The sequence below is a fragment of the Sus scrofa genome, chromosome 3 (genome assembly GCF_054392235.1).
Source record: "Sus scrofa isolate SSC_HxYL_T2T_F1_AM1 chromosome 3, Sscrofa_HxYL_maternal_Yorkshire_Landrace_v2.0, whole genome shotgun sequence".
Classification (NCBI taxonomy): Eukaryota; Metazoa; Chordata; class Mammalia; order Artiodactyla; family Suidae; genus Sus; species Sus scrofa.
Window position 1 is genome coordinate 58,197,548 of NC_139385.1, and position 27,392 is coordinate 58,224,939.

The 27,392-nt window shown below is 50.6% G+C and overlaps 1 protein-coding gene across 1 annotated transcript; it reads right to left on the reverse strand.

Moving 5' to 3' along the window:
• Nucleotides 1-50: 50 nt before the first annotated feature.
• Nucleotides 51-27,053, reverse strand: MALL (mal, T cell differentiation protein like). Its single transcript, NM_001243633.1, is given in 4 exon segments — nucleotides 51-1,891; nucleotides 4,024-4,146; nucleotides 6,773-6,940; nucleotides 26,892-27,053. Coding segments are annotated over 4 exon segments (459 nt in total). The 5' UTR covers nucleotides 26,997-27,053; the 3' UTR covers nucleotides 51-1,828.
• Between the last annotated feature and the right edge of the window lie 339 nt (nucleotides 27,054-27,392).

A 27,392-nucleotide genomic window follows, 5' to 3' on the forward strand; every position in this document is an offset into this window, starting at 1 on the left:
CTGATGGCCAGTTCCAGCTGCCAACACCACGAGAGCGATCAACTCAAGGCTTTTTACTGTACAAAGGACTTTTATTTGGATGTGGCTACTCAAGTAAATATTAACAGTGACCATCCCAGCAGCTGCCAGGCAATAACGTGAGAGATAAACAGTGGCTTTTCAAGCAATGGGGATAGGATTAGAAAGTGAGCTGTCAAAAGTGAAGCCAGAATTTTCTCTCCATGACTCCCCCTCCCCTGTATTTCCCCCACCACCACCACCCCGGAAGCAGAAAAGAGTTGATACAAAATTGTAAGCCCTGGAATCAGCTAAGACAAGTCCCTTCTACCTAATAATTTCATTTTAAAATGGCAGCAGGCCCAGGCGTTACTGGGCTGAGTCCTCACTCAGGCCAGGAGACTGACCCTGACTCGTGTCAGAGACTGGGGACAGGCAGCTGGAACCCCAGCACAGGGCCAGAGAGCAGAGAGCACAGCCTTCTTTTGAAAAACATTTCCTTGGAGATCAAGCACCCGGATCTTACATTTCTGGCTGCCTTTGAAAATGGTCCTGAAGTGCAAATGCCTTTGCACATCCAGGCCCCTGGGAGCCCTTCGCTGCAGGAGGTGGACTGGGTGGTCCCAGACCCCACCCAGCTGGACCACTGGGGGAGGCACGTGGAAAAGCAAGACCTGGGGGTGGGGCCTTTGTGGCTTCTTTGAGGAGAATCCTTGCAGGTAACATCTGGCTTCTTCCCCAAGGTCGTTGCTGAGGGCCAGTCCTTAAGCAGCCGGATCTTGGAGGCCTGACTCAGGCATTCAGCTGAGCAATCTGACTTAAGAAGCAGGTTAGGAGTTCCGTAGTGGCTCAGTGGTTAACGAACCGGACTAGTACCCATGAGGATGTGAGTTCGATCCCTGGCCTTGCTCAGTGGGTTAAGGACCTGGCATTGCCATGAGCTGTGGTGTAGGTTGCAGATGTGGCTTGGACCCAGTGGTGCTGTGGCTGTGGTGTTGGCCGGCAGCTGCAGCTCCAATTCAGTCCCTGGCCTGGGAACTTCCATATGCCGAGGGTCCGGCCCTAAATAGACACACACAAAAACACCCAACAAAAAACTTTTCCTTCCTGACCCCTTGTGCCCCCCACTCCCCGCCCAGAGTCCTTACTGTATAACAATTTTGCAGTCATGCGTCTTTTTCCCCACAAATCTACCCTCAAAGCTGATTTTACACAGATTTCCCTTGGGTCCCAAATCTGGGGAGGGAAGGAGAGGAGACATGAATGGGGGTCGGGCAGGGTGGGAGGGGCAGGGGGTCTGGACCACGGCGGCCAAAAGAGGTGGGACCACTGGAACAAGGTCTGTGAGTCTTCAGATCTGAAAGCGTTGACAGCACCATTTCCATTTTAAGGAAATCATGACGGTTCCCATAAACCTGCTGTGGGAATCTCCTGGCTGAGGTGTGACGTCACCAAACAGGTGTGATGACGGTTGAGCTGGAATTTTCCACGGCAATAGCTTCAGATGTTAGCTTTCCAGAAGAGCGAGGTTCATTGTCAGATAATTCCAAGAGACAGTTACTTTCCCAGGCAAAACAAAACAAAACAACACAAAACAACAAAGCCCCCCAGCCCCGGCTTTTTCATATTCATCACAGTGAATTAAAATGTCCAAACAGATCTGCCTGAGTGGGATGTCATCACTCAGTCTGAAAAGATGGTCTGTTGATCCCCTATGTCATCGTTGAGCTTCTGTTTCGCATCCAGACAGCGAATGCTGGAAACTACTTCCAGGAGCCGATGCTCCAGGTTTTCCTAGAGCATCTTCCAGGTGGGCGAGGCCCCTGCCTCTTCAGTGGTAATAGATGCTGAAGGCATGGAGGATGTAGAGCAGGGCAGTGATGAAGGCAAAGAACTGGGGGGAGGGGGGGCATGAGACTGCCTTAGAGATGCCGGACAGCCGCACCCCCCAAGGGCCCTCAGCCTGGGAGGCCGTGTTCTGATCCTGCTTCATCCACTGTCTGCCCACAACCCGCCAGGCCTGAGGGCTGCAACCCCTGGCCAGTGCTCCATCCATCCTAGGTATTCTGAGGCCACACTCCCACTGTCCCGCTGTGACTGTCTAGGTGTCCCTCTTTGCCTGCGCCCCTCCACCTGGCTGTAAAGTAGGTCCGTCTCCATCCCCACCTTGCCCCCCTCCCCCCACTGTTCTCTCATCCTGGGCTCTCTGTACAGCTGCCCCCCCCCCCCCCCCGCTTCAGCCACTGTTTGTGCTCCATGAGTTTTACTCACCAGCCCAGAGCCTGACTCTGCACCCCTGCCTCTGGGCTCCTCAGAGCCTTGGAAGCCTCACAAATTCTTTGTCGTCCAAACTGTAATTTTTTTTTTCTTTTTATGGCTATACCTGCGGCATATGGAAGTTCCCAGGCTAGGGCTCAAATCAGAGTTACAGCTGCTGGCCTACACCACAGCCACAGCACCACCATATCCGAGCCATGTCTTAACCTACACCACAGCTCAGCTCCTTAACCCACAAGTGAGGCCAGGGATCTCTTCATGGGTGATCTTCATGGGTTTGTTTCAGCTGAACCAAACGAGAACTCCTCTATGGTCCAAACTGAAATCCTGAGATTTCCTGAGAAGCTCGTTGGGCCCAGGACCCCCACCTCACCCAGATTCCCAAGCCGGAAGCCTGTGATCCCTCAAGCTCCTCCTTTTCCATCATCCACCACGTCCGAGGCCACCCCCAAAGTCTCCTGACTGCACTGCCTGACAACCTCTTGGCCCAGACTGCAGCCTCACGTTGCCTCCCTATCTAATCACACTCTGTTTCATTCAATCTTTCATTCATTCATTCATTCAACAAGTATATTGTAAGCACCTGGTTTACTTCAAGGACTATGGGTTTAATGGTGAACAAAAAATCCAAAAATTCTTATCCTCAGGGAGTTTCCATTTTAGTTGCAGAAGCAGAACATAGGATAAACCGGGAGAGGAGTAGGTAAGATGGGGCTAAGTGCCCAGGAGAAAATAAAGTGGGAAAAGGTGGGGGAGGGACATGGTCTCACGGGGAAGGTGACAAGTGAGGAAAAAAGGAGGCAAGGGAGCTGCTGAAATACTTGTGACCACCCTAGCGGGGTCACCGCGCTTGCCCGACATCATTCTAACAATGGGGACAGCACCCCGTGCCGCACCCCTGCTGCTTGATCCCTACGAGGGCCTCCAACTGATACAGGACTTGATCTTTCTGGTCAGGGGTCGAAGGGGACCCGCCTGGGCTGAGAGTGCTTTTAAGGAAGGATTAGGGAAAGGTAGGCGGCTCCAGAGGAGGAATCTGTCATGTGAGCCATCGGCCACGCGAGGGCGCCATCCCACCGCGAGAGGCAGGAGGCTGCGGTGCAGAGACTGGAAAGGAAAGGCCCGGGCCGCTCTGCCTGGCGTCTCAGGTCCCAGCGGACCTAAGGTCTGCCGGGCGGGGGAAGGGGAAGGGGCGCCCTGCTCATCCCACGACTCGCCCAGACACTCTGCCTTGGATGCCGCAAGCCAATATACTGTCACTGAAATAAAAGGACATGGGAACAGCTCAGAGGAATCCCACCTCCATTCCACCAGCAATGGGAGCCATCCAAAGATTTTCAATAAGAGATTTGAAAATTTGGAAAATTTTTGTTTTGGAAAATAAAGAAAATTGTGTTTTCAGTTTGCATTTTGAAAAACAATTATTCTAAGGGCAGCATTGTAGGTGTAAGAAGGAGCAGGAAAAACAGCAGGTGAGAGATGACACCTGAACTTGGACTTGGCATGATGTGAGCTTGGGCGCACACCTGATGACACACATACACACACACACACACACACACACACCCTCTTCCGCCTGTCCATTCCACACCTGATGACACACACACACATAACCCCACGCCCTCCTCCACCTGTCCATCCTGCAAAGCTCCTTCAGCCGAGAGCTGAGGGTTGCCTCCTCTGCACAAGACAGAATGAAGCCTCATGCCCTTCCCTCCCCGGTGGCAGATGCTCTTGTCCAGCACTCACCGAGGCCGCGGTGTTTATGAAATAGTTTTTCAGGTCCTGGGTCTCAGACACAATCGTGGCATGCGCTTGTAAGACGGCGGCGCTCATGTACAAGATGCCGGTGGTGCCGTGGTACAGGCTGTCCTGGAAGGATGGAGCAGAGGCCACGCCCACCGTCACGCGGGCACATAGGCCAGCGGAACTTTTCTCTCTGACTATGTGGCTGGGAAGAGGCAGCAAAAGACCCTGCTCCCCAAACTCCTGCTTTTTCCTTTTGCAGTGTTTCTAGGGAAATGTCTAGGTCGTGAACAACAATGGATTAATAAATGGCAATAATAATACCAACACGGGCCAACAGTTACTGAGCCCTTTTCCTTGCCAAGCTCTAGGCTAAGCCCTTCCCCCATTTATCTCATTTAACCTTGACAACTAGGAGGTAGGTACTATTGATCATTAGCGCCATTTTGAGGAAAAAGAAGTTTCAAAGTTGAGGTCAGTGATTAAACCTGAGCCAGAATTTGAATCCAAGTGACATTAATAACACCAAACCTGTGCTCTCAACCATTAGTGTTATGAAGCCCAGCTGTGTTCTGGGTACTGTCCTAACCATGTGCACATGTTGTGTCATTTTATTTTCACAGCTAATTTCATATGGCTGCTACGACTGATAGCCCCAGTTTACGATGAGGAAAGAGAGGATTAGCTGACAAGTGCTAGAGTAGGCTAATCCGACTCTAGACTTCAATTTTTGAACCTCTGTGCTAATATCTTCAATGCCACAAAAATGTCATACAATCAGTTCTGGAAGGAACATCATAATAGGCCAATCGGCATTTTGCAACCCCTGAAGACATATTCATTCACTTTCAGAAAGATCCTCAGTAGATGGAAGACAGCATTAGAGAAAAAATTGATGGGGTAGGGCTGTCACTGGAAGAGGGACCACAAGTAACGGTGTGTGATGTGACTTAAAGCCATTTACAAAACATTCTTGCCAGAAAAACTTAACCTATCTTCACTTTGGCCTTTTAAGTGCTAACTTTCAGTTTACAGAAAACTCAGGCATGAGAGGAGCAAGTCAGATCCCACCAGGAAGAAGCAAACAGATAAACTCCCAAATGTAAGCCCCTCTACAGGACAGCTGACCACCCCATTTCTTCAGCAAGTAACTGGCAGGGAGAGCCATTCTAGATTAAAGTACCCAAGAACCATCACTACCAAGTGGAAGCGGGTCTCGTGAGGACCTGAGGCCAAGTGTAGAAACAGGCCAAGTGCAAAAACATGTCTCAGTTAAAACAGAGGACCTTGAATGTGACCTTGGTCTTAGATGCTACTGGGGAATTAACTTTATGTAAGTGCAATAATGTAAGAAAGTTAATGTATTTTTTTGGAGGTATGCTGATGTGTGTAGAATGGAATGATGTGATGTATGGGGGTTGCTTTAAAATTCTTCAGGGGAAGGGTTCCCATTGTGGCTCATTGATTAATGAACCTGACTAATATCCATGAGGACGTGGGTTTGATCCCTGGCCTCGCTCAGTGGGTTAAGATCTGGCATTGCCGTGAGCTGTGGTGTAGGTGACAGATGCAGCTTGGATCTGGCATTGCTGTGGCTGTGGCTGTGGCATAGGCCAGTGGCTACAGCTCTGATTCGACCCCTAGCCTAGGAATCTCCATATGCTGTGGGTGCGGGCTTAAAAAGACAAAAATAAATAAAGAAATAAATAAAATTCTTCAGGGGAAAAAAGGGCTGGGTGAAGCAAGTGTAATAAAACTTAAAAATACTGGAATCTGGTTTGTGATTATGAGGGGCCGTAATGTAATCCTCCCTCCATTTTGAGTTGTTCAATATAGAAAATTTTTCAGTGGGTATCAAGATGATGTGGTGACATGAAAAAACTTAATGACAATATAAAATCAAAGAATCTACATCCAAAATTATAGGTTCCCAATAAGAAAAAGAAACAGACTCATGGACAAGAACAGACTTGTGGTTGCCAAGAGGGAGAGGGATGGGGGAGGGAGGGCATGGAAGTTTGGGGTTAGTAGATGCAAATTATTACATATAGAAATGGTGTACAATAAGGTCCTACTGTTTAGCACAGGAAACTATTTTCAGTGTCATATGATAAACCATGTGGATGATAACATTAAAAAAGAATATTAAAAAAGAATTATTTTGTTGTTCAGTAGAAATTAACACAATTGTGGCTATGGTGTAGGCCAGCAGCTGTAACTCTGAGTTGACCCCTAGCCTGGGAACCTCCATATGCCCTAAAAAGAAAAAAAAAAAAAAGAAAGAAAGAAAAAAAAGAAAAAAAGAAACAAAATTATTGGTTCAGTGTGATTATATTTACATATTGCAAAAAATGTGCCAGGAGTATGGAACCCAGCAATTGCGATAGGACCTTGAGACTGGGGTGATTCTTTTTCTGCTAGCATTTTCTTCAATGCTGCTCCAGTGATTTTATCATAAACTAAATTTAGAGGGAAATGTTTCAGGATGTGTTTGATCCAGGAGTAGCCAGGATGCATATATCCCTCACAAGCAAGGCAGTGGAATGCCATAAAGGATGGATGCTGGCAGAGGAAGGCTCTCCTTCTCATCTGGTAGTAAACGCATCCAAATAAAAGCCAGGGTAGAGAGGGTCCAGCCCAGGAAAGGTCCCAGCTTCCCCCTCCCCATCCAGGAGGTCCACTGTCCTCAGCACACCCAGGACTGGAGTTTGGGAGGCGTCCCAGGGACTGGCTCACTCTCACTGGTTCTTACCAGGATTTTCCAGGACTCGTATCTTTTGTAAAATCCAAACACATAAGACAACAGGAACATCAGGGAGATGAGGAATGAGGTGAGCGAGACGTACATCACCCATCCTTGCAGCAGCGGATTTGCTACCTGGGTGGCGGCTACCAGGATCCAGACCCAGAACCCAAATACCTGTAAGAGAAAAGCACAGGCGAAGGGGCTTCATTGGCTGGTGTGGGGTACGTTTCCCTTTGCAGGTTGTCCTCCGGCCCTGGTTAAACATTCTTCACACGGAGTTAGGTGGGAATCAAGAGGGAAATGGGGAAGGAAGGCTGGCCTTCGAAGTCAGAGTAAATTTTGTTAGGAAATTCAAGTGGTCGACACAGAGGGTGCCAATGGAAGGGCTTGGCTAAATGTGGCCTGGGGATGTGTGTCTCCTTGGCCCAAGTAGCTTTGGCATATAAAGTTTTAAAAACATTTCTCAATAAGTTTCCAACATTTGAAACAGGATATTTCACAGGAAAAATCCAGATTTCAGACATGTCTTGGGAACTTTATAATCCTGGCCACAGAGAACCCATTTCCAAGGCCAGAGTAGTCTGAAGGCAGTTGTGACTCTCTCTTTGAAGAGGACCTGGAGTTCTCAGTGGACCATATCCCCAACTTTCCCAATGCCAATGCCATTGCGTGGCCCATTCCCTGGTGCTCACTTTCACTGTGGCTCCTTCTGCCTCCCTTCACCCACAGACAGTGTCTGTCTGGCCCTGTGGACTTTTGGTTTGGAGCTTCCTGGTAACTGATGCCCTGGAGTCAGTTACCAGTTGGGCAGTACAGCTTCAGTTTCATCACCTCTCAACTCTGTGCAGCCATTTATTATTCCCTTGGTGGAGAAACCCAACCTTTTTCCTGTTGTCTCTGGGCTCTGCATTTGTTTGCTTTGGGGCTAGGCTTGTAGCCATGCTGGTGAGTCCAGAGGAGCAACTAAATGTCCACCAGAGAGCACCTCAGTTAGAGGCCTGGAGGGGAGGGTCACATGCCCAGGAGCACCAGGTGGTTTTTGTTTTTTTATTTTTTTGTTTTTTGTTTTTGCTATTTTAGGGCTGTTCCTGAGGCATATGGAAGTTCCCAAGCTAAGGGTCGAATAGGAGCTGTAGCTGCTGGCCTACACCCCAGCCATAGCAACTCGGGATCCAAACCGCATCTGCGACCTACACCACAGCCCACAGCAACACCGGATCCCTAACCCACTGAGCAAGGCCAGGGATCAAACCCTCATCCTCATGGATCCTAGTTGGGTTTGTTAACCGCTGAGCCAAGAAGGGAACTCCACCAGGTGGTTTTGTTCTTGGTTTGTCTCCTCTCCTCCCGGGCCTCCTTAGGATGTCCTCATGAGTCTCCTGGATGCCTCCTCTCCTCACTCCTGTTACACCTGTGCTTGGAATTTTCTCTGTGTCTCATTAGATTTCAATTTTTGTGATTACTAATGAGATTGAGCTTATTTTCCTATGATTCATGTATTTCCTCTTCTGTGCAATTTTTTGTTTTTTATTGGTGACATATTTCTTATAGGCTTGTCTTTTTCTTATTGATTCACAGGAATTCTTTCTACAAATTTTATATGCCATGAACTGTTATAAATATTGAGATATATTCTGCCAGCGCATTGTCTCTCACATTCCTTTGTTTTGTTAGACTTATTCATTTATTTTTTTAGATTCCATATATAAATGAAAATATAGAGTAGTTGTCTTTTTATGTCTGCCTTATTTCACTAAGCATAATACCCTCCAGGTCCATCATATTATCATAAATGGCAAAATTTCATCCCCTTTTAGGGCCAAGTAATATTCCATTGTATACATGTACCACATCTTTATCCATTCATTTGTTGATGGACACTTAGGTTGCATCCATGTCTTGAATGTTACAAACAGTGTTGCTATTGGAGTTCCTTTGTGGCACAGAGGGTTAAGGATACGGCATTGCATGTAGCATGGGTTTGATCCCTGGCCTGGAAGCTTCCATGTACAGCCAAAAAAAAAAAAAAAAACAACTTTTATAGACACTGAGGTGTGTATATCTTTTTTTTTTTTTGCCTTTTCTAGGGCTGCTCCTGCGGCATATGGAGGTTCCCAGGCTACGGGTCTATTGGAGCTGTAGCCGCCAGACTACACCAGAGCCACAGCAATGCAGGATCCGAGCCGCGTCTGCAACCTACACCACAGCTCACGGCAACGCCAGTCCTTAACCCACTGAGCAAGGCCAGGGATCGAACCCGCAACCTCATGGTTCCTAGTCGGATTTGCCAACCACTGGGCCACGACGGGAACTCCAACAACCTTAACAATGTATATCTTTTTGAATTAGTGGTTTTTGCTTTCTTTGGATAAACATCCAGGAGTGAAATTGCTGGATCATATGGCATATGGTAGGTCTATTTTTAATTTAGAATTTTATATATATATTTTTAAGGCTGCATATGTGGCACATGGAAGTTCCCAGGCTTGTGGTTGAACTGGAGCTGCAGTTACAGACCTACACCATGGCAACACTGGATCCAAGCCTCATCTGTGACCTATGCTGCAGCTTTGCAGCAGCGCTGGATCCTTAATCCTCTGAGTGAGGCTGGGGATCGAACCTGCATCCTCACAGAGCCAACATCAGGTCCTTAACCTGCTGAGCCACAATGGGAACTGCTATTTTTAATATTTTTGAAGCTGTTTTCCATAGTGGCTGCACCAATTTATGTCTCTCACATTTTACGATGTCTTTTGATAAACTTCTTAATTTTAATGTAATTGAGTATGTTAATCTTTTCCTTTATAGACTGTGTTTTTCTGGTCAAGTAGAAGAAATCCTTAAGAAATGAAGATATTCTTGCATCTCAGATATTTCTTCTGGAATCATTTTCTTTCTTCCTGCAGTACAACCATTAGTGTTTTTTTAGAAAAGGTCAGCTGGCAGTAGTCAGTTTGAGTTGTCCGCAAATGTCCTTATCTCCCCCTGACAATCATTTCCTTCTAAGGTATTTACCTCCCACGGTGTTCTCTGTTTTTCCATATTATTCCATTGTATTCTGGCTTCCAGTGCTGCTGCTGAGCGGCCAGCTGTCAGCTGAACTGCTGCTCCTTTGTCAGAATCCATCTCCGGTATCGGGCTGCTTTTAGAGTCTTCCCGCTGTGTTTGGTGCTCTGCAGGCTGTGCAGGAGTGGTGCAGTGTGTTGTGGCGTGGGTATCTTTTCATTCATTTTGCTTGGTATTCCATTTTTGGTCAGCATCTGACAACTGCATTGTCTGGGTCTTGGGGTTCTGATTCTGCCCTTTGTGGCTTCTGTTAACTTTCATTCCTGTTCACTTTTCCCCTCCTGTGTTTACTGCAGTTTGATTGTGATCATGACCGTGGGGGTAGCTCAGTTCTGAATGATGCTCTTAGAGACTTTCTGGACTAAACAATTCCACTTCTGTCTAGCTTGGATGGAAGATACACAACTTTCAGGTCCTGGTTTTCTGGGACTAGCAGTTTTCATGTTACAAATGAAAAAACATAGCACAGGAGTTCCCATTGTAGCTCAGTGGTAATGAACCCGACTAGGATCCATGAGGATGTGGGTTCGATCCCTGGCCTCGTTCAGTGGGTTAAGGATCCGGCATTTCTGTGAGCTGTGGTGTAGCTTGCAGATGCAGCTCAGATCCTGTGTTGCTGTGGTTGTGGTGCAGGCTGGCAGCTGTGGCTCTGATAGGATCCCCCAAGCCTGGGAACTTCCATATGTCATGGGGCTGCCCTAAAAAGACAAAAACAAACAAATAAACAAACAAGCAAACATAACAAAGATATGTCATGCTTATGACCCTTCCACTGCTGTTGTCCTGGAGAGGAAAAGCACTTTTGAATCTGTGGAGAATCCCTAAACTCCTATGAAGAGGAAGGGAATAAGAGGAGAAGCCAGAACAGACCAGGGGGTTGACCACGAGGCAGAGCCTATGAGGCTCTTGTAGGGCCGGCGACGCTTCCAGTCTGGCTGCTCCTTAAAGCACCAGACCTCAACAAACAATCTCCGAGTGGATTTTTTTTTTTTTTTTTTTTTTTTTGCTTTTTAGGGCTGCACTCTTGGCATATGGAGGTTCCCAGGTTAGGGGTCGAATCAGAGCTATAGCTGCCAGCCTACACCACAGCCACAGCCACACCAGATCCGAGCCACGTCTGCGACCTACACCACAGCTCACAGCAATGCCGGATCCTTAACCCACTGAGAGAGGCCAGGGATCGAACCTGCCTCCTCATGGATACTAATCAGATTCGTTTCCACTGCGCCATGATGGGAACTCTTCCAAGTGGATTTTGGAAGTCCTAAGGTGAGTGAGTCAGGTTGGGCTGCCCTGAGGATGGGCTGCTGAGGGACGAGGGCCACCGTCCCTCTGAACGGGGCTCTTGCATGTGGATCCCAGAGACGGGGGCTGCTGATGTTGCAGGGAGGTGCCGGGGTTGGGCTTGTGGGCACCTGCCAAGCATCTCTCCCGCCAAGCCAGGGGAAGGGCAGGAAGGAACACGCTGGCCCACTGCCAGTACCCGAACAATGCTGGTTACTAATGGGAATGGCATTCAGGACTTAGTGACTGTACCACAACTCGTAAAATTTTAGACTCACAGGAGACCTCTGAGAGCAGAGAATGGTCGGTGCCCTTCATTGCTGTATTCCTGGTGCCCAGCACAGGGCCTGGCACGAGGCAGGTGGGGAGGGTGTCAAGGAACACCCTCTGAGTGACTCAAGGATAAGCCCCCCATCACCCCATCACCTCACATTCACTAGGTGCTTTAGAGTTTGTGAAAATACATTCACTCGGATGGCCTCATGTCATTTGTACAGCAGTGCTCATCCTCTTGGGCTTTCCCAGACCAGGAGCTGCCACTGGATACCTGCCGCCACTTACTGCCAGCTCACCTGTGCCAGGCCTGCGGCAGAAAGTGTGCCTCAGCCCCACGGGCCTGTCAGGGCTGGCCAAGGGGTCCCTGACCTGCTCCAGCCATCAGAGGCTGCCCTGGGCAGACACTGCCGCCTGCAAACCACCTGTGTGTCCGCACTTGGTTCTCACTTTGGACCACGAGGTGGTGCCGTCCTGGAGGGGACCGAGGGTCTGAGGCTGCCCGGGATTCAGGGTAGGATACCTCCGGGTCTCTCCTCACAACCAGGTTTCACAGCCCGAGGGCAAGGCCTCCGAGTATTTGGGGATCTTCTCAGATTGCACGGGAACCTTCTGAAATGGTGTTAGGGTTGCATAACCAATGTTAGGCAGAGGAATGTTATTGACTTTTGATTCCCGCACCCTCTGCCTTCTGAGCAGTAGGAGGGACCAGGGCCCAAGACAAACTCCAGGTGAATTTAAACCCAGTGGAGTGTGTTGTCCTGTTTCTGCCTCAAGCAGCCTAGGCTGGATCCATCATAGGTAAGGCAACCTTGAATATTTGTCTTGCCTTTTTTTTTTTTAATAAAACATATTTACCTTTCCAAATTTTCTTGGCAGCCTAAACTATTCTCTCGTTTTAATCCTCATTTCGTATTTCTCAAGAGCAGGAGATATTTTTAGATGTTTGGGGCTGGCCCTCGATGTGAAAGAATCTTTTATTATAGGTGGACATTTTGAGCAAGTGTATTTCAAATACAATTTAGGCGGAGGCAAACACAAATTGCTCATCCTTGCCTATTCTAAAGGCTGAACCGAAACTTGAAAGGATCGTTTGAAGGAGGCTAGAGTGTAACAGTAAGTTTATTTATTACTCATTCTCTAGAACACAGAGAAGAACTCTTTCACGTTTAGAGAGCTGGTTAAAAACTAGAGGATGCAGAGTTCCCGGGGTGGCTCAGCAGTGACGAACTCGACTAGTATCCACGAGGACGAGGGTTCTATCCCTGGCCCTGCTCAGTGGGTTAAGGATCCAGCTGCAGCGTAGGCTGTAGATACGGCTCGGATCCCATGTTGCTGTGGCTGTGGCTGTGGCAGGGGCCAGGCTGCCACAGGGCAGTGAACTTCACACTCTATAAGCTTCTGAAGCTAGAGCTACCCTCGTGGTGACCCCATGTGAGTAGGGAGGAGAAACTGTCAGCTCTGGGCCAGGCCGGAGGTGTGGTCGGGATGGGCCCGACCAGAAGCTGAGAACCAGGAGATGATACGGAGGCAGGTTCTTCTGCGAGGCTGGGCGGGACTTCGGCGTGGTGGATCCCCTCACCACCAACACTGAGCTCCTTCTCTGACCTCTCATCTTAATGTTCACGAGGTGTTCCCTGCCCCCCCTCCCTTCCCTGGTACTCGGGCCAGTGCAGGCTGTACTGCAAAGCCTCAGAAACTGCAGGCAGGGAGGAAGGGCCCGAATCAAGATGAGGCAGCCCACCCGCAACAGGGTCGGGGTGTCTTGGGAGCGCTGGGTTTCAGGTTCCATCCCCAGCCTAGCACAGTGGGTTAAGGCTGCGGCTTAGCTGGCAGTTGCAGCTCACATCTGACCCCTAGCCCTGGAACTCCAAATGCTGCAGGGGTAGTGTTGCCAAGTGAACTGTGGCTCCTGGTACCTCTGAGGGTCCAGGAGGAACAAGCTCCTTGAAGACAAATTCTAGCTTTGCCCACAGTGGGGACCAGGAACGCCCCCCCCCTCCCCCACCCCCAGGGCTCCCTCCAACGATGTAGTGTTTCCAGATGAAGAAAACTATAGTCCCTCACATCCAAGCTGTGCTAAGTCCAGGGTCCCTTGGCCCTTGTTTACCCCCTTCCCCTTTTCCCCCTTTAAAAAAATTGTGGTAAAATACACTGAACAAAATTTACCATTTTAACCTTTTTTTTTTTTTTTTTTTTTTGTCTTTTTAGGGCCACACCTGTGGCATATGGCAGTTCCCAGGCTAGGAGTAGACTGTAGCTGCCCGCCTACACCAAGGGCACAGGAATGCCAGATCTGAGCCAAATCAGTGACTTACCACACAGCTCACAGCAACGCCGGATCCTTAGCCCACTGAAAGAGGCCAGGGATTGAACCTGTCCCCTCATGGATGCTAGTGATATTCATTTCCTCTGAGCCACGACGGGAACTCCCATTTTATCCATTTTGAAGGTAAAGTGGTATCAAGTGCATTCACATTGTTGTGTAACCATCACTGCCATCCATCCCATCTCTGCAATATATTTTATCTGGCAAAACTGAAACTCTGCACCTGTTCAACAACAACTCACCATCCCCCCTCCCCCAGCCCCTGGCAACCACCATTCCTTCGCCCCACAAACTGGACTACTCTAAGTACCTCGAATAAGTGGGATCATGAAGGCTTATTTCACACAGTGTCACACCCTCAAGGTTCATCCCTGTTGCAACATGTGTCAGAATTTCCTTCCTTTTTCTGGGCTGGATAGTATTCCACTATATGACTATATCACATAGATATCTTGTTTATCTGTTCATCCATTGATGGACACTTGGCTATTGCTGAGTAGGCCTGCTATGAATGTACAATTATCTGTTTGATGCGCATCCTTTTACAGGGAAAAATAAGAGTTCCCATTGTGATTCAGGGAGTTAAGAACCCAAGAGAGTGTCTGTGAGGATGCAGGTTCCACCCCTGGGTTAAGGATCTGGCATTGCTGCAAGCTGAGGTGTAGTTGGCCGACTCCGCTTGAATCTGGTGTTGCTGTGGCTGTGGTGTAGGCCAGGGGCTGCAGCTCCAATTTGACCCCTAGCCTGGGAACTTCCATATGCTGTGGATGTGGCCATAAAAAATAATAGTAAAAAGGGAAAAATAAGAGGAGGCCCATCCAGTGGGTGTGCTTTGGACCCCATCAGGCAGTTCTGGTGCACAATGCCCTGAGAGTCATAGCTTGAAGGAAGCAGAGCTGCCCTCACCCTTCACGCCCTGTGGGTGCCCCTGTGGGTGCCCCTGTGGTCAAAGCAGGCGTTTCTTGGGAGCTTGGTACCATCTGCTCAAAATACCTCGACTCCAGGGTGATTGCAACGGCTTAAACTGCATGGTAGGAATTCGATCTGTAATTGTTTTTCAACCTTAAGATTTTAAATTGATTGAAATAATGTTAACAGCAAAGGCATTTTTCATTATGTTGTGTTCCTTCCCAAGCCTAGTGAACATGTACACGTATACTTGATAAAGCTGCAAATCATGGTGAGCATACATTTTCTACTCTTTTTATATTTTTCTATTTTGCTACGTGGCTTAATAACAGAATTGATTCTTGTTGCTCAAGGCAGTTCTATAAAGTTGTCCTGGATACTGGCAAATTTAGTTATGAATCCTGAACCACTGTTCTTGGGGAAATACAGAACTAAGTTCCTGCAAGCTTGTGGTCACAATATTTTCATCACTGGTAAACACATAACTTTGTTTTATGCGTGATTCTGTTTAAAGACACTTTGTTAATATATATTGCTGATCCATTAGCCTTGAGCTCTCAGCCAACAGCCCTAGAAGAATAAGCTTATCTAACACAAATTTCTCCGTAAAGCCAATCACAGCCTTCTCAATCTTAGGAACACTAGACACTGCTTTAGCAGTGCACTTGGGACTATTTTAAACAGCAAAATCACCAACAAAAAGCACGAAGACACATGAGACATAGCACTAAACAGACCTGGAAGAGGACTCTCATTTACAGTATGAGCTGAAACAAGAAGGCAAGTATCGACCTCGGGTTGAACGTGTGTGTCTCAAATTTGTGACTCAGATGTTTCCCCAGCTGTGCACCCGTCCTCGAATGATAGTGACAACATTGCAAGTATTGATTTGGGGGTTACAAATAAATGCTAGTGAATGTGCAAATGCAGCATCTGGGTAATGAGGCCTTTCAATGCCTCCATTATATTCCACTACGTTGATAAAACATCATTTACTCAGGCCCCAGCGCTAGGATGTTGGATGTCTCTAGCTTCTCCCTGTTGTTGATGATGCCACAGTAAATAATGTTGCAGAGACAGTTGTCTTCTTTTAAATTCTCCCTGTGGGGTAAACTGCCCAGCCGGGCATGCTGGTGGATGGTGTGGGCCAGGAGGGGATGTGGCGGGTGACTTCCCAACAGCCACTGGGCTCGTTGCATCTCTTGGCTGGGACACATACGTGACCACCCTGACCAGCGAGATCCACACCTTCTGGGGACTCCTGGGAAGGGTTTCTTTCTGCCTCAGGGGACCAGGGTTGAGACAGTCCCTGCCCTTGCTCAGGCGGTGGCTGTATCTGGTATTAGACCTGGTGACACCATGTGGAATGTGGAAGAGGACAAAGAAGGAGAGAGCCTGGGCCGGACGACACAAACTAACCAGCCCCGGCAGAGCCCGCCCGGCTCTGGGCTTCCGGGGACCTGAGATGGTTCAGCCAGCCTGAGCCAGCGACAGCCCTTGTCACAGCACTGCCAGGACCATTTGGAATGTGAGTCTGCTCACACCACCCACACCTTGAACCCTCCCCTCTTAAAACTCCCCACCGGCTCCCCGTGACGCCCAGGCCAAACTCAGCTACCACCCAGCAGGCCCTGCCTGTGCCGGCCTCCCTGAGCCCCCTCGGAGCCCCTGCCCTGGGCCTTCCAAATGCGCTCAGAGATGGGCTGGTGGGCCTGAGATCTTCTAGTCACCACCAGCATTAAGAAGCTGAGCGGACTAGCCGCGGCAGCATGGACGGACCTAGAGAGGGTCGTGCTAAGTGAAGTAAGTCAGACGGAGAAAGACAAATATCTTATGAGATCACTTATATGTGGGGTCTTAAAAAATGGTACAATGAACTTATTTACAAAATAGAAATAGACGCACAAGCATAGAAAACAAACTTATGGTTCCCACAGGGGAACAGGAGGGAGGGGGAGGGATAAACCAGGAGTCTGTGAGGAACAGATACACACTACTGTATGTAAAATGGATAAATAAGAACCTACTATAAAGCACAGAGAACCATATTCAATATCTTGTAATAATCTATAATGGAAAAGAATTTGAAATATATATATATATATTCAGATAAAAGAGTATATATATATCTATATCTCTCTGAATCACTTTGCTACATACCAGAAACTAATACAACATTGTAAATCAACTGTACATCAATAAAAAGCAGTTTGCTTTGAAAAAAAAAGTTTAGAAGAGAAAATACAGTGCATTGTCCATAGAAAGGGAAGTGCTATTTCCTGAATCTTGGGTTCAGTCTCTCACACACACAAACACACATATACACACGCATGAAGAGGTGGTGCATCACAGGCAGCTGTGGAAACCCTGCTGCCGCCTGCCTCTCTTCCTCCGGCCCAGGGCCCTGCCCAGGCTGCTGACCCCCTCCACACAGTCCCTGTTCACAGCACCGTCCAGGCAGGCAAACACCCACCCCAGCATCAGCTCACAGCTGTGGGGGTTGCTGCCTCAGGAGCCCCTCCCGGGGCCTGGGGGTGGGGGCCACACTGAGGCCTGAGAGGGAAACATGAGCTGCTGACAGGAAGGGAGAGGGGACGTGGGTTATCCACCACTCTCTGCGGTGATGGGACTCAGGGTAAGAGAGCTGGGGCCTCCACAGCTGGAGGGTCACTCCGGGCTGCAGGCAGCACAGGGCCCCCAGTGCCCCCGTAGGTGCTATGGCTGGAGCCTGGCAGCCGGTGAGGCTCCCTGGGCTGGCATGTCACCTCCACTGGCCAGGGGAGGAGACCAGTTCTGAGAGGCCAAGCGACTTCCCACAGTTACCTGTGGCGGGTGGCAGGCCTGGGTGGCCACCCAGGACCCGCAAGCAACCAGCTCATGGGGAAGGTCTACGCTCCATGATTCAACCCGGGACGTGTCCACCCAGAGTTACCATGTCCTGACTCCAGGAGCAAGAGCCTTCTTTCTGGGGCTTTAAGGTTAGCAGGAAGTTGGCTACCTGGTCCCCTTGGCCTCCTGTGAGGGCCCCTGTCTCATCTGGTCCCCTCCAGCAAAAATGGCACCAGACAGAGCTCCATCCACCACAGGTCCCCAGCAGAACAAGTCCCATAAGGAGCCCTTGGTTCCCATAAGTGCTCTCAGGGCTGGGCTGGCTGCGTGCCAGGGAAATCAGTGCCCGTTCTGGGGTGTGTGCCTGGGAGGGGCAGGATGCCAGGGAGGGGCTGGTGAGTCAGTGGCCAGGCCTCCTGGCCTTCCGCCCCTCCTGCCATTGGCTTCCTCCCCCAGGACCGCCCCCGCCCGTTCAGACGCCACCCCCACTGACCCAGCTTCTCACTGACTCAACAGTCCAGACGTACAATGTCACATAAAATAGGATAATAAAAACATTCTTACTCCTCCAAAGTCTAAAGGGCTTTTCCTTCTTGTCTCTTAAAAAAACCAAAAAACAAACAAACAAACAAAAAACCCCAAAAAACACCACCAAGCATTTTGGAGGACAAATTATTTTTACCTTTAGAACAAAAAACAAAAAACGTGTGTGCCTTAGAAAGGTTAGAAGGTACAGAACAGCTGCAAAGAAGCAGGATAAATGGTTCCTGCTCCCCAAAGCAGCCCCGTTCCCTGGTTTCCCTCTCTTGGGCTCCAACTACGTTTATTAACCTGTGTCCCCTGCCATGTGCCCAAGAAGTCCTCAGAGGAGCCCTGGAGTCGGCTCGGGAGGGCCTCACCTCCTCCTTCCCTCAGGAATAGCAGATGTTTTGTGACCAGTAGCCACCATCCCGCCCTTCATCAGGCACTGAAGACCCAAGGATGTCACCATTCACTCTGGCCTCAAATGACTCCTGCTCAGTTCGCCCCTACCCCAGTGTCTAAGCACAGACCCTCGAGGGCAGGGACCAGACCAATGTCACCCCCTCTAGGAAGCTGCTCCTGACTACTCCTCCCCTGTCCCTGCGCTCCCAGATGCAGGCCCCTGCCCTGTGGTCTTCATGTCCCTACGTGTGGCACGGAGCCTGGCACAAGGCAGGTGTGCAGCAGCACACGTTGTTCCAGGAGGAGGCAGGAGGCAGCTTGTTAGACTCTCCACTCGCTGGCTACTCCATCCCGTCTGCCTGGGCCTGATTCCTACACAGATGGCAGCACCTGGTGCCCTCTAGGCCTGCCACTGGCCCTGCCACGGACCGTCATTTCTGCCAGGAGCCGGGACCAAATGGGGACAAACACCCACTGTTTCATCTCCATCACCTCCCGGGCCCCAGAAACTTCCAGATGGGGAGCGTGTCCTCTGGGAGAGCAGCTAGGACTCCCTGTAAGCTTCCCCCATCGCCTGCCTCCTCCTCTGGCGCATGGGAAGGACTAGGCAAGAATGTGCGTTCAGAGAGGAATGGTGTTCAAATAAACACACCACCCCTCCCACTCCCAGCGGCATCTCCTGGGAAGAGAGGGTCCCAGATGGGCCTGGGCGGGGGATGGGGTGCTGTGAGCTGTGCAGGAGCAGAAAAGCAGAGAATCCCCCCCAAAAGAAGGGACTGAGAGGGATTTATTTATTTATTTCTTTTGCAGTAGGTCAGAGGAATCTGGAGCCCCAAATCTGTAATATCTGGCCCTGCTGTGGAGGCTCCCTGGAACCTTCTAGATCCAACCTGAGGCAGGAGGAGGGGAGCTATGCTTCAAGGCCCTGTGGGACGTGGGCACCAGGTGACTCTGCTCAACAGGGTTGGGTTGAGATGGACAAGATCTGAGCAGGTAGTGACAGCTGAGGGACAGGCTGGCTGGCGGGAAGGGGAGGAGGCAGGGAGGGGCTGGCGAGAGAGGAGAGGGGTCAAAGTTAGGGGACCTGTGTGGGGCTCCCGACCCCGCCCTCCTCTGACCTGCTTCCTGCCACCTGCCAATCGGAACAACCCTCTAGAAACCTCTCCTGCCTCCCTCAGAGCTGCTGTGCCCTGGAAAGTTCTCCAGGCAGGAGCCTCGGGAAGGGCGCTGGCTGCAGGTGGGGCCTTCTTATCACTAAGACTTCTTATCTGGGGCTCCCGAGGCCCTGGGGGACAGGGTGTGCTGGTCCCCTCCCTGCTACCCTCGCCCGGGGGACCCGGCTATTTCCTTCAGGGCACCGGCTGGTAAGAGAGATCCTCCCTCTGAGTTCCCATTGTGGCTCAGCAGAAACGAACCCAACTAGTATCCATGGGGATGTGGGTTCGAACCCTGGTCTTGTTCAGTGGGTTAAGGGTCCAGTGTTGCTGAGGTGGTGCAGCTCGGATCTTGCATTGCAGTGCCTGTGGTATAGGCCGGCAGCTGAAGCTCCAATTCAATGCCTAGCCAGGGAACCTCCATATGCTGCAGGTGTGACCCTAAAAAAAAGAGAAAGAGAGGGAAATCCTCCTGGTAGGCTGACCTTCTGGCAGCAGCCTTGGTTGCCTGTCTTATCTGAACTGGGAGACTCCAGCAGCTTAGGGAAGTTTGCTCGTGGTCTGAACAAAGGGGAAAGGGAAGAATAGGACCAGAGTGCCAGCCTTGGACAGAGGGGAGGGTACGGCTGTGGGGATGTGGACTGTTAGGTAGTTAGTTAGTTCCGAGGGTCCCTCAGTTTAAGCCCATCCTGCGGTGGGCTGAACCCTGCAAGCCATCCCGTCCCCAGCTCCCTTTGAAGCTGGACTCCTGCTGGGATCTGGCACTGGAAGGGACTGGAGGAGGACTGGGATGGGAGGCTTTTCCAGGTCCTGTCACTGTCACTGCAGCAGCAGTTGGTGCCAACCCCAAGGTCCCCGTGCCCCTCCTCTGGGGTGACCACTGCCTCAGAGCACCTCCTGCAAGTGGCAGCTGGGCGGGGCTCCCTCCGGAGGTCCGAGCACCTGCCACCTCTCACCCCACTCTGGAGATGGACAGTGGCGGCTCTGCGGAGTCACTGCTCTCTGGCGGGTCAGCATCTTCTTTCTGCTTTCTCAGCCTTTTAGCAACTGTGTAGACCACTCCTGATGCTGAACCCACCTGTGGGACAGTGCCTTCCATTCCTTTCTGCACTCCGACAGGCACCACCTATTGGCCTCCTTGGCTAGTCTCCATCTGCCCCCATTAGGCATCAAACTCCATTAGGTAGGGGCCATGTCTGTCTTCTTCCTCTTCCTATGTTTGTGATTGGCAACTCAATAAATGTTTGTTGAGTGACTACATGGGATTTTTGTTGTTGTTGTTTTGCCTTTTCTAAGGCCGCTCCCGCGGCATATGGAGGTTCCCAGGCTAGGGGTCTAATTGGAGCTGCAGCCACCAGCCTACGCCACAGCCACAGCAACACGGGATCTGAGCTGCATCTGTGACCTACACGACAGCTCACTGCAATGCCAGATCCTTAACACACTGAGCAAGACCAGGGATCGAACCTGCAACCTCATGGTTCCTAGTCAGATTCGTTAATCACTGAACCAAGACAGAAACTCCTACATGGGATTTAAATGGGGCCATCTTCCTCTTTCCTTACAGCCTGATTTGTTTGTGAACACATTCCCATCCTAGGAAGTCCTAGTCTGAACAAGCAAACATCTCATCTCTTAATCCAAACCCATTAAGAATGCCGAGCCCTCACCCTGAGGGAGCTTGTCCTGACAACTTCTCTAGCTCCTGGAGCCTTCGGCAAGTGTGGCTGTACACCCCTACTTTCTACCCTGTTTCCTATCTTGGGGTGCTCGTCAATGTTCATGCATCACTCCCTTAAGACAGGGTCCATGACTTAACCACATCCCTTCTGTTATTACCTCCTTATTCTTGGCTCTGCCTGAGTGCAAAGCGTGGGGCTGGAGCAACAGTAGCATCTCAGTAAAGATTTGCTGGTTTACAACTGGAATTTGCTCACAAGAGACCCAGGCTTTCTAGTGAGAGACCGGATATGACCACCACCACCAACGTGGGACGGGCTCACGTTTCTAGAGCAGTTGTCCGGTGCTGATGCTTCTTCTAGTCAGGGTCCTTACTGAAACCCCAGAGCTGACCTGGGAGATCTTTGCTGCTGCTTTCCTCATTATTGAAGCTCAGAGTGGTTAAGTAACCCACCCAGCGTCTCACAGCAATGAAGCAGCAGAGCCAGGCTTACCCTGTTGAGTTGATTCAATTTTACACAACCCGAACGTGCTGGGGGCCTCCCAGGGTCAGGGCTGGGCCTGGGAAGTCAAAGTGGGTCCTGGAGATGGGGAGGTTGATCTCCGACTCCTCTCCACACGCCCTGCCTCTGTTCTTCTGAGGGGAGGGGCTTGCTCGACCCCGGCCCCACATTCTAACTTTCCTTCCCTTTGCCCCAGTCTCCCTTCCTGTCACAGCCCTCCAGGGCCTCCCAGAGCATCATTCTGTTGGGACTCAGTGGTGCCCTGGGCATGGAGGCTGTTGGTTCCCTTCTCCCGCAGAGGATGGCAAGGTTGGGGCGAGGCTGGGACAGGGCGTAGAATGAAGAGAGGGACAGATGCCACAAAGACGGAGTAAAAAGGGGCACACTGAGTTGACTTTGCTGCTCTGCAGAAGTATGGAGAACTGAAGGGGGAGCGGAGGAAAACAAGAGAAAGGACTTCTCCTTCTAGAAAACGTGACATCCTGAGGAGTGTTCCAACAAAGGGAAGGCGCTTGGCCTCAGCCAGGCCCGAGATGAGCCCTGATTCCCTCTTGGCCCCACACAGTTGACAGACAGCGCCAGGGCTCAGGAAGTTCACAAACAGGCTTTTACATATAAGTGGAGTAAAAGAAGAGGCAGGCTGCAGCGCAGGTGAAGCTGGGGGCTGGGCTAAGACAAGAAAGTGAAGCTGGAACCTTCTGAAATGAGCTTCTTGCGGGGGTGGGGGTGGGGGCAGCGCTGTTAAGTAATTCCTTCTGACCACTGTGCAGGCACGTTAAAAAGCCGAAAACAGAGGCCGAACAGAGTGTCCAAATCTCTGATTAACTGGCTGACTCTCTAGAAGCCTTCTTAGCTGTTTCTTTGTAATTAGTCAAGTTTCTAATTAATAAGTGAAGAAGTGAAAAGGTTGGAAGTTAATAGACTTGCTTGGACTCATTCATGAAGCCCTCCCTCCCTCAGTCACAGCTGCCTGGGTCAGCTCTGTGTCCACCTTCATCTTGTAAAGTAGCTGATGCGCCACCTCACACCAGGCAGGCAATCGGGTAGTCACGTGACCCCCAAGCCTGCTGCCTGCATATCTGCTAAGAAGAGCGAGGCAGTGGGGCTGTGAGTCACCTGGTCCCCAGCCCCTTCAGCGCTGGCAACCAGTGGGCTCCCACACTCACTGAATGGAAGAGACAGGAGAAAGCGTCTCTACTCCTCTTAAAATGCCCTGATTCAAAGGTTCCTCACACTTTGAGATTACATTTTGGAATTAATACTGTTTTCAGATGAGAAATCTGAATTCAACTGTAAACTGAGCAACATACAAACTTGAATGTTAAATCTCAAAAGCCTTATCTGTTGCAGGTGGGAAGATAAAATGGCACAACTACTCTGGAAAACAGTTTGCCAGTTTCTTAATGAAAACCAAGTATACACATTATACAAACCAGTAAACACACACTCACTGGCATTCCCCAGAGAAGTGAAAATTACATCCACCCAAAAGCCTGTATATGAACACTCACAGCAGCTTTATTTAGAACAGCTAAAAACTGCAAAGGACCAAAATGTTTCTCGATGGGTCAGTGGTTAAACAAACCACAGTAAATCCACACCATGGAATACTATGCAGCAATGAAAAGGAGACATGACTGATACACATATGATTTGAATGGACCTCAAGCACATTATGCTGAGCGGAAGAAGCCAATTTCTAAAGACTACATACTGAGTGGCTTCATTTACTTCTATAACTTTTTTGGAATAACAGAAGTATAGAGACAGAATAAATGGTTTCCAGGGGTGAGGGAGGACCAGGTGGGGTGACTACAAAATGGAGCAGGAGGGAGATCTTCGTGGGATGGAATGCTTCTGTGTCTTGATGACGGTGGTTACAGGAAACTACACATGGGAAAAAGGTATGGAAGTACAGACAGCTTTCCAGCATCAGTCACCTGGTGTCCATATCGTTATAAAGAGTGATGAAAGATGTGACTACTGGGGGACACTGGGGGAAGGGCACGGAGACAGCCCTGAACTATCTTTGCAAGTGCCTGTCAATCTATAATTATGACAAAAGCTTTATTTATTTGTCTTTTTAGGGCCACACTCGTGGCATATGGAAGTTCCCAGGCTAGGGGTCAAATCAGAGCTGCAGCTGCCGGCCTACACCACAGCCACAGCAACATGGGATCTGAGCCACTTCTCTGACCTACACCATAGGTCACAGCAATGCTGGATCCTTAACTCATTGAGCAGGACCAATCGAACCCATGTCCTCATGGATGCTAGTTGAGTTCGTTACCACTGAGCCACAATGGGAACTCCATGACAAAAAAGGTTTAAATGTTCATTTTAGTGTTAAAGACTCTCAGATAAAGCAATTTGGGAAAGATCTGTAAGAGTGGGCTGTGGGGAGCAGAGTTGGTAGGAAGCATGCAGACCCCCTGGTGTCTGTGCCACCTCGTATGTCATCGTCACTGATGTATAAGAGCTGGAGGCTCTTGGCAGCAGAGGTGGCCCGGGGCCTCAGGGGAGCCCTTGTTTAATTCTGCTCTCCTTGCGTGTCTGGCCCCTCGTTCCTGTGGGAGGCCCTCACTGTCTTAGGAAAGAGTGGCTGGAGGGAGGTGTGCCTGCAGTCACCTCCGATGTCACCCTGGCCACCCCTATCATGGACAACCTCAGAATCCAGATTAGGGATTTCACTTTCTCTGCCCCCTTTGGCTGCCCTGAGCTCCCAGCTTTAGCATCCACGCTCTGGACTGATGGCCTTAGAAAAGCACAGGCCTGCCTGTGATGCTTTAGGCCCTAGGCTGAGAACCTGAGGCCCCAAGGCCTGGGACTCTGTGGTCAGCACCTTGGGCGGCCAGGGACAGAGGGGCTTCTGCAAGGCCGATTCTGCCCTTTCCTCTCCAGCCCAGAATGTCTCCTGGCATCAGACTCGGCCGCCAACTCAACAGTCTCCCCTCCTCTCCCATTTACATCCCCATCTGCACCCCAGACATACCTGGTCTAGCTTTCACGCCAGGAATGCTCCTGGAGGAAAAGAGCAGGTGCAGAAGAGCATGTACAGAATAACCCTGTGACACAGACACACGTGTGTACATATATGGATATAGGCATCTATATGGATGACAATTCTTTCTGCATTTTCTGAGTTCGACCATGAAAAAAGGATTACTTGTAAATTAAAACTAAAGTTTCGAGGAGGAAACATCAGACAAAGCTGAATGGAGGGACGTTGTGCAAAATGACGGATCAGCATTGCTCAAGAGTGTCAAGACAAAGACGGGGGAGCTGGCCCAGAATGGAGGGAGGAGGGCGACATGGCGACCAAACGTGATGCAGAATCCTGGACTGGACCCTGGACCAGGAAACGGAGGTTTGTGGGGTATTCAGCACAACCTGGACAAGGTTCACTGTGGCAATTGATGGTACAGTCCTGATGTGAATTCCTTGTCTGTGATGGTTGAACTATGTAAGCTGTGGCCCTGAAGGGCAGCTGAGTAGATAGGCTATGAGGACTCTGTACGATTATTACTAGTGTTGCCATACATCTAAAATTATTTCAAAGAAAAATAAATGAATGAAATTGAATCAGTGACAGCATCCCACACCCTAAGGCACTTCAGTCCCCGGAGCCAGCAAAGCACTCACTTTCCTCCCTTGGGGGATTCTGTCTGCAGGAGCCCAGTGTGTGGGGGTGGGTGCACCAAAGAGGTGGCCATTCGAGTGACTGCAGGATGTTTTCCTGATTCCAGAAGCCCCTCCCTTTCGCCTCCTGCCCTGCTGGCCTCTCCTGGGTTCCAGGCCTTTCCCTCTCCTGGCCCCCAGCCTATCCTTTGAGGCTCAGCTGCAATGTCGCCTCCTTAGGGAAGGCCTGGACCCCTCCCTCCCTGATGTGACAAGGTCCAATGGCCTCTCCTTGCTGGTGCCCAGCCCAGGACCATCGCCCTCCCAAGTCTGGTCTAACTATAGGGAGAAAGTGATCTCCAGCCTCCCTCTGGCAGACAGGAAGCCTGGGGGGTGGGGCATGGGGGCAGTGGCCCTGTGGCCAGGGGTGGGTGTGACTGACTTGAGCATGTGGTCCATGGAAACAGAGGCATCAGTCATCCCCAGCCCTGGACGTTCCTGTGGTTGTGAGGGGCATGCCCGGGCCTGGCACAGAGAACTCACAGGAGCACGGAGACCCATCTGTCTGGCAGAATGCCCTCACTGTGTCCCCAGGTGGCAGGCCTGGAAGGAACCTGCTTCTTGTGGGGTTTCGGCTGGAGCCAAATGCGGGGCCCACCCTGCCTGGCTTCCCTCTTTAGCCAGTTTGCGGAAAGGCTGCTCAGTGGGGCTGGCCTTCCAGGCGGACGACAGGGTGAGAAGGCCTTTGGGTCCAGCTGCAAGCTGGAACCACTTTCTGTCTTTTCCTCCCTGCCACGGGGGCAGCGCTGCCCAGTTCAGGACTGGTAAAGCTAGATACTTCAGAAAGTGTCTGAAAACCAAAATAAACTCTGCCTTCAATTAATCACACAAACTTGTGTGACAAAGGACACAGTGACAGCTGGCTCAGAGTGTTCTGTTGAACACTGTGGACCCGGGAGGGGTTGGGGTCCCAGTTCAGCTGCAGGGACCCAAAGAGGAAGGCAGTAGCATGGAGCTGAAAACACCCAGCGTGCTTCACAGGACAGTTTTATGGCAGATGTGGTCATAAGCCATCTCCCATGGGGAGTCCACACAAGTCAAAGTTCAAAGTCAGCTGAACAATGAAGAAATGACCATGAAGAAAATACTGGAAGAGCTGCTCTCAGAAAGAAAGAAGTTCTGAGAAGTTCTGAACTTCAGAAAAGCACAAAGGACAAGTAGTTGGAAAACAGAAACCATGTAATTAAAAGTCTATTCCCAGCATCTTCCTGAGGACCCAGGATATTGGAGCAGTTCCCCCAAACCTCTGATCACCAGGTCACCTGGCCAGCTGCCCCAGGGGGGTTCGTTTCAGAAGGAGGAGCCCCCACCCTGTACTGCAGAAGCCCAGAGAAGCTCAGGGAGGGGCCCTGAGCCCCATGGGGGAGATCAGAGGCCACGGCAGCCCAGGCCTGGTCCCCCTTCTCCAGGGAGATTCCACCTCCAGGTCGGCTTCTCCCAGCAGCACCGCCCCCCCCCCCCAACCTTCTGCAGGTGGCCCCCACGGCCGCACTCACCAGCTCCGGCACGAAGAAGGTGTAGGGGATGGTGAGGAATAGTGCGACCCCTGAGGGCACATCGGGCGGAGCGTAGGTGGTGGCGGGCGGGTCCCGGGAGGCCATGCTCTCACCCACTGCCTGGTGCCCTGGCTCCACAGCCCGCGCCTGCAGCCCGTCAAATATCACCTCCTGCCCGACACACCCATAGGACGTCGCCTGGAAAGAAAAAAAAAAAAAAGAAAACGTTCCAGCCGAGCAGGTCCTTCCACTGGCTCCAGCCAAGAGTATCCTCAGTGAAACTCGGTTTGTGCATCAGACGGGCGGGGGCAGAGCCGCTAAGGAAAGGGAGCGGGAGTCCCTTCCTGTACTTTCCTTCCAAGGAAGCTCTGCATCCCGGGCGTGTTAATCCGGGGGAGGCCAGCTACAGCCACCACCCCAAGCCAGTGCCCAGGGGACAGGCTGAGCCCCTTGTGACAAGGATAGTTTATTGAGAACCTACTAGGAGCCAAGAAATCTGCA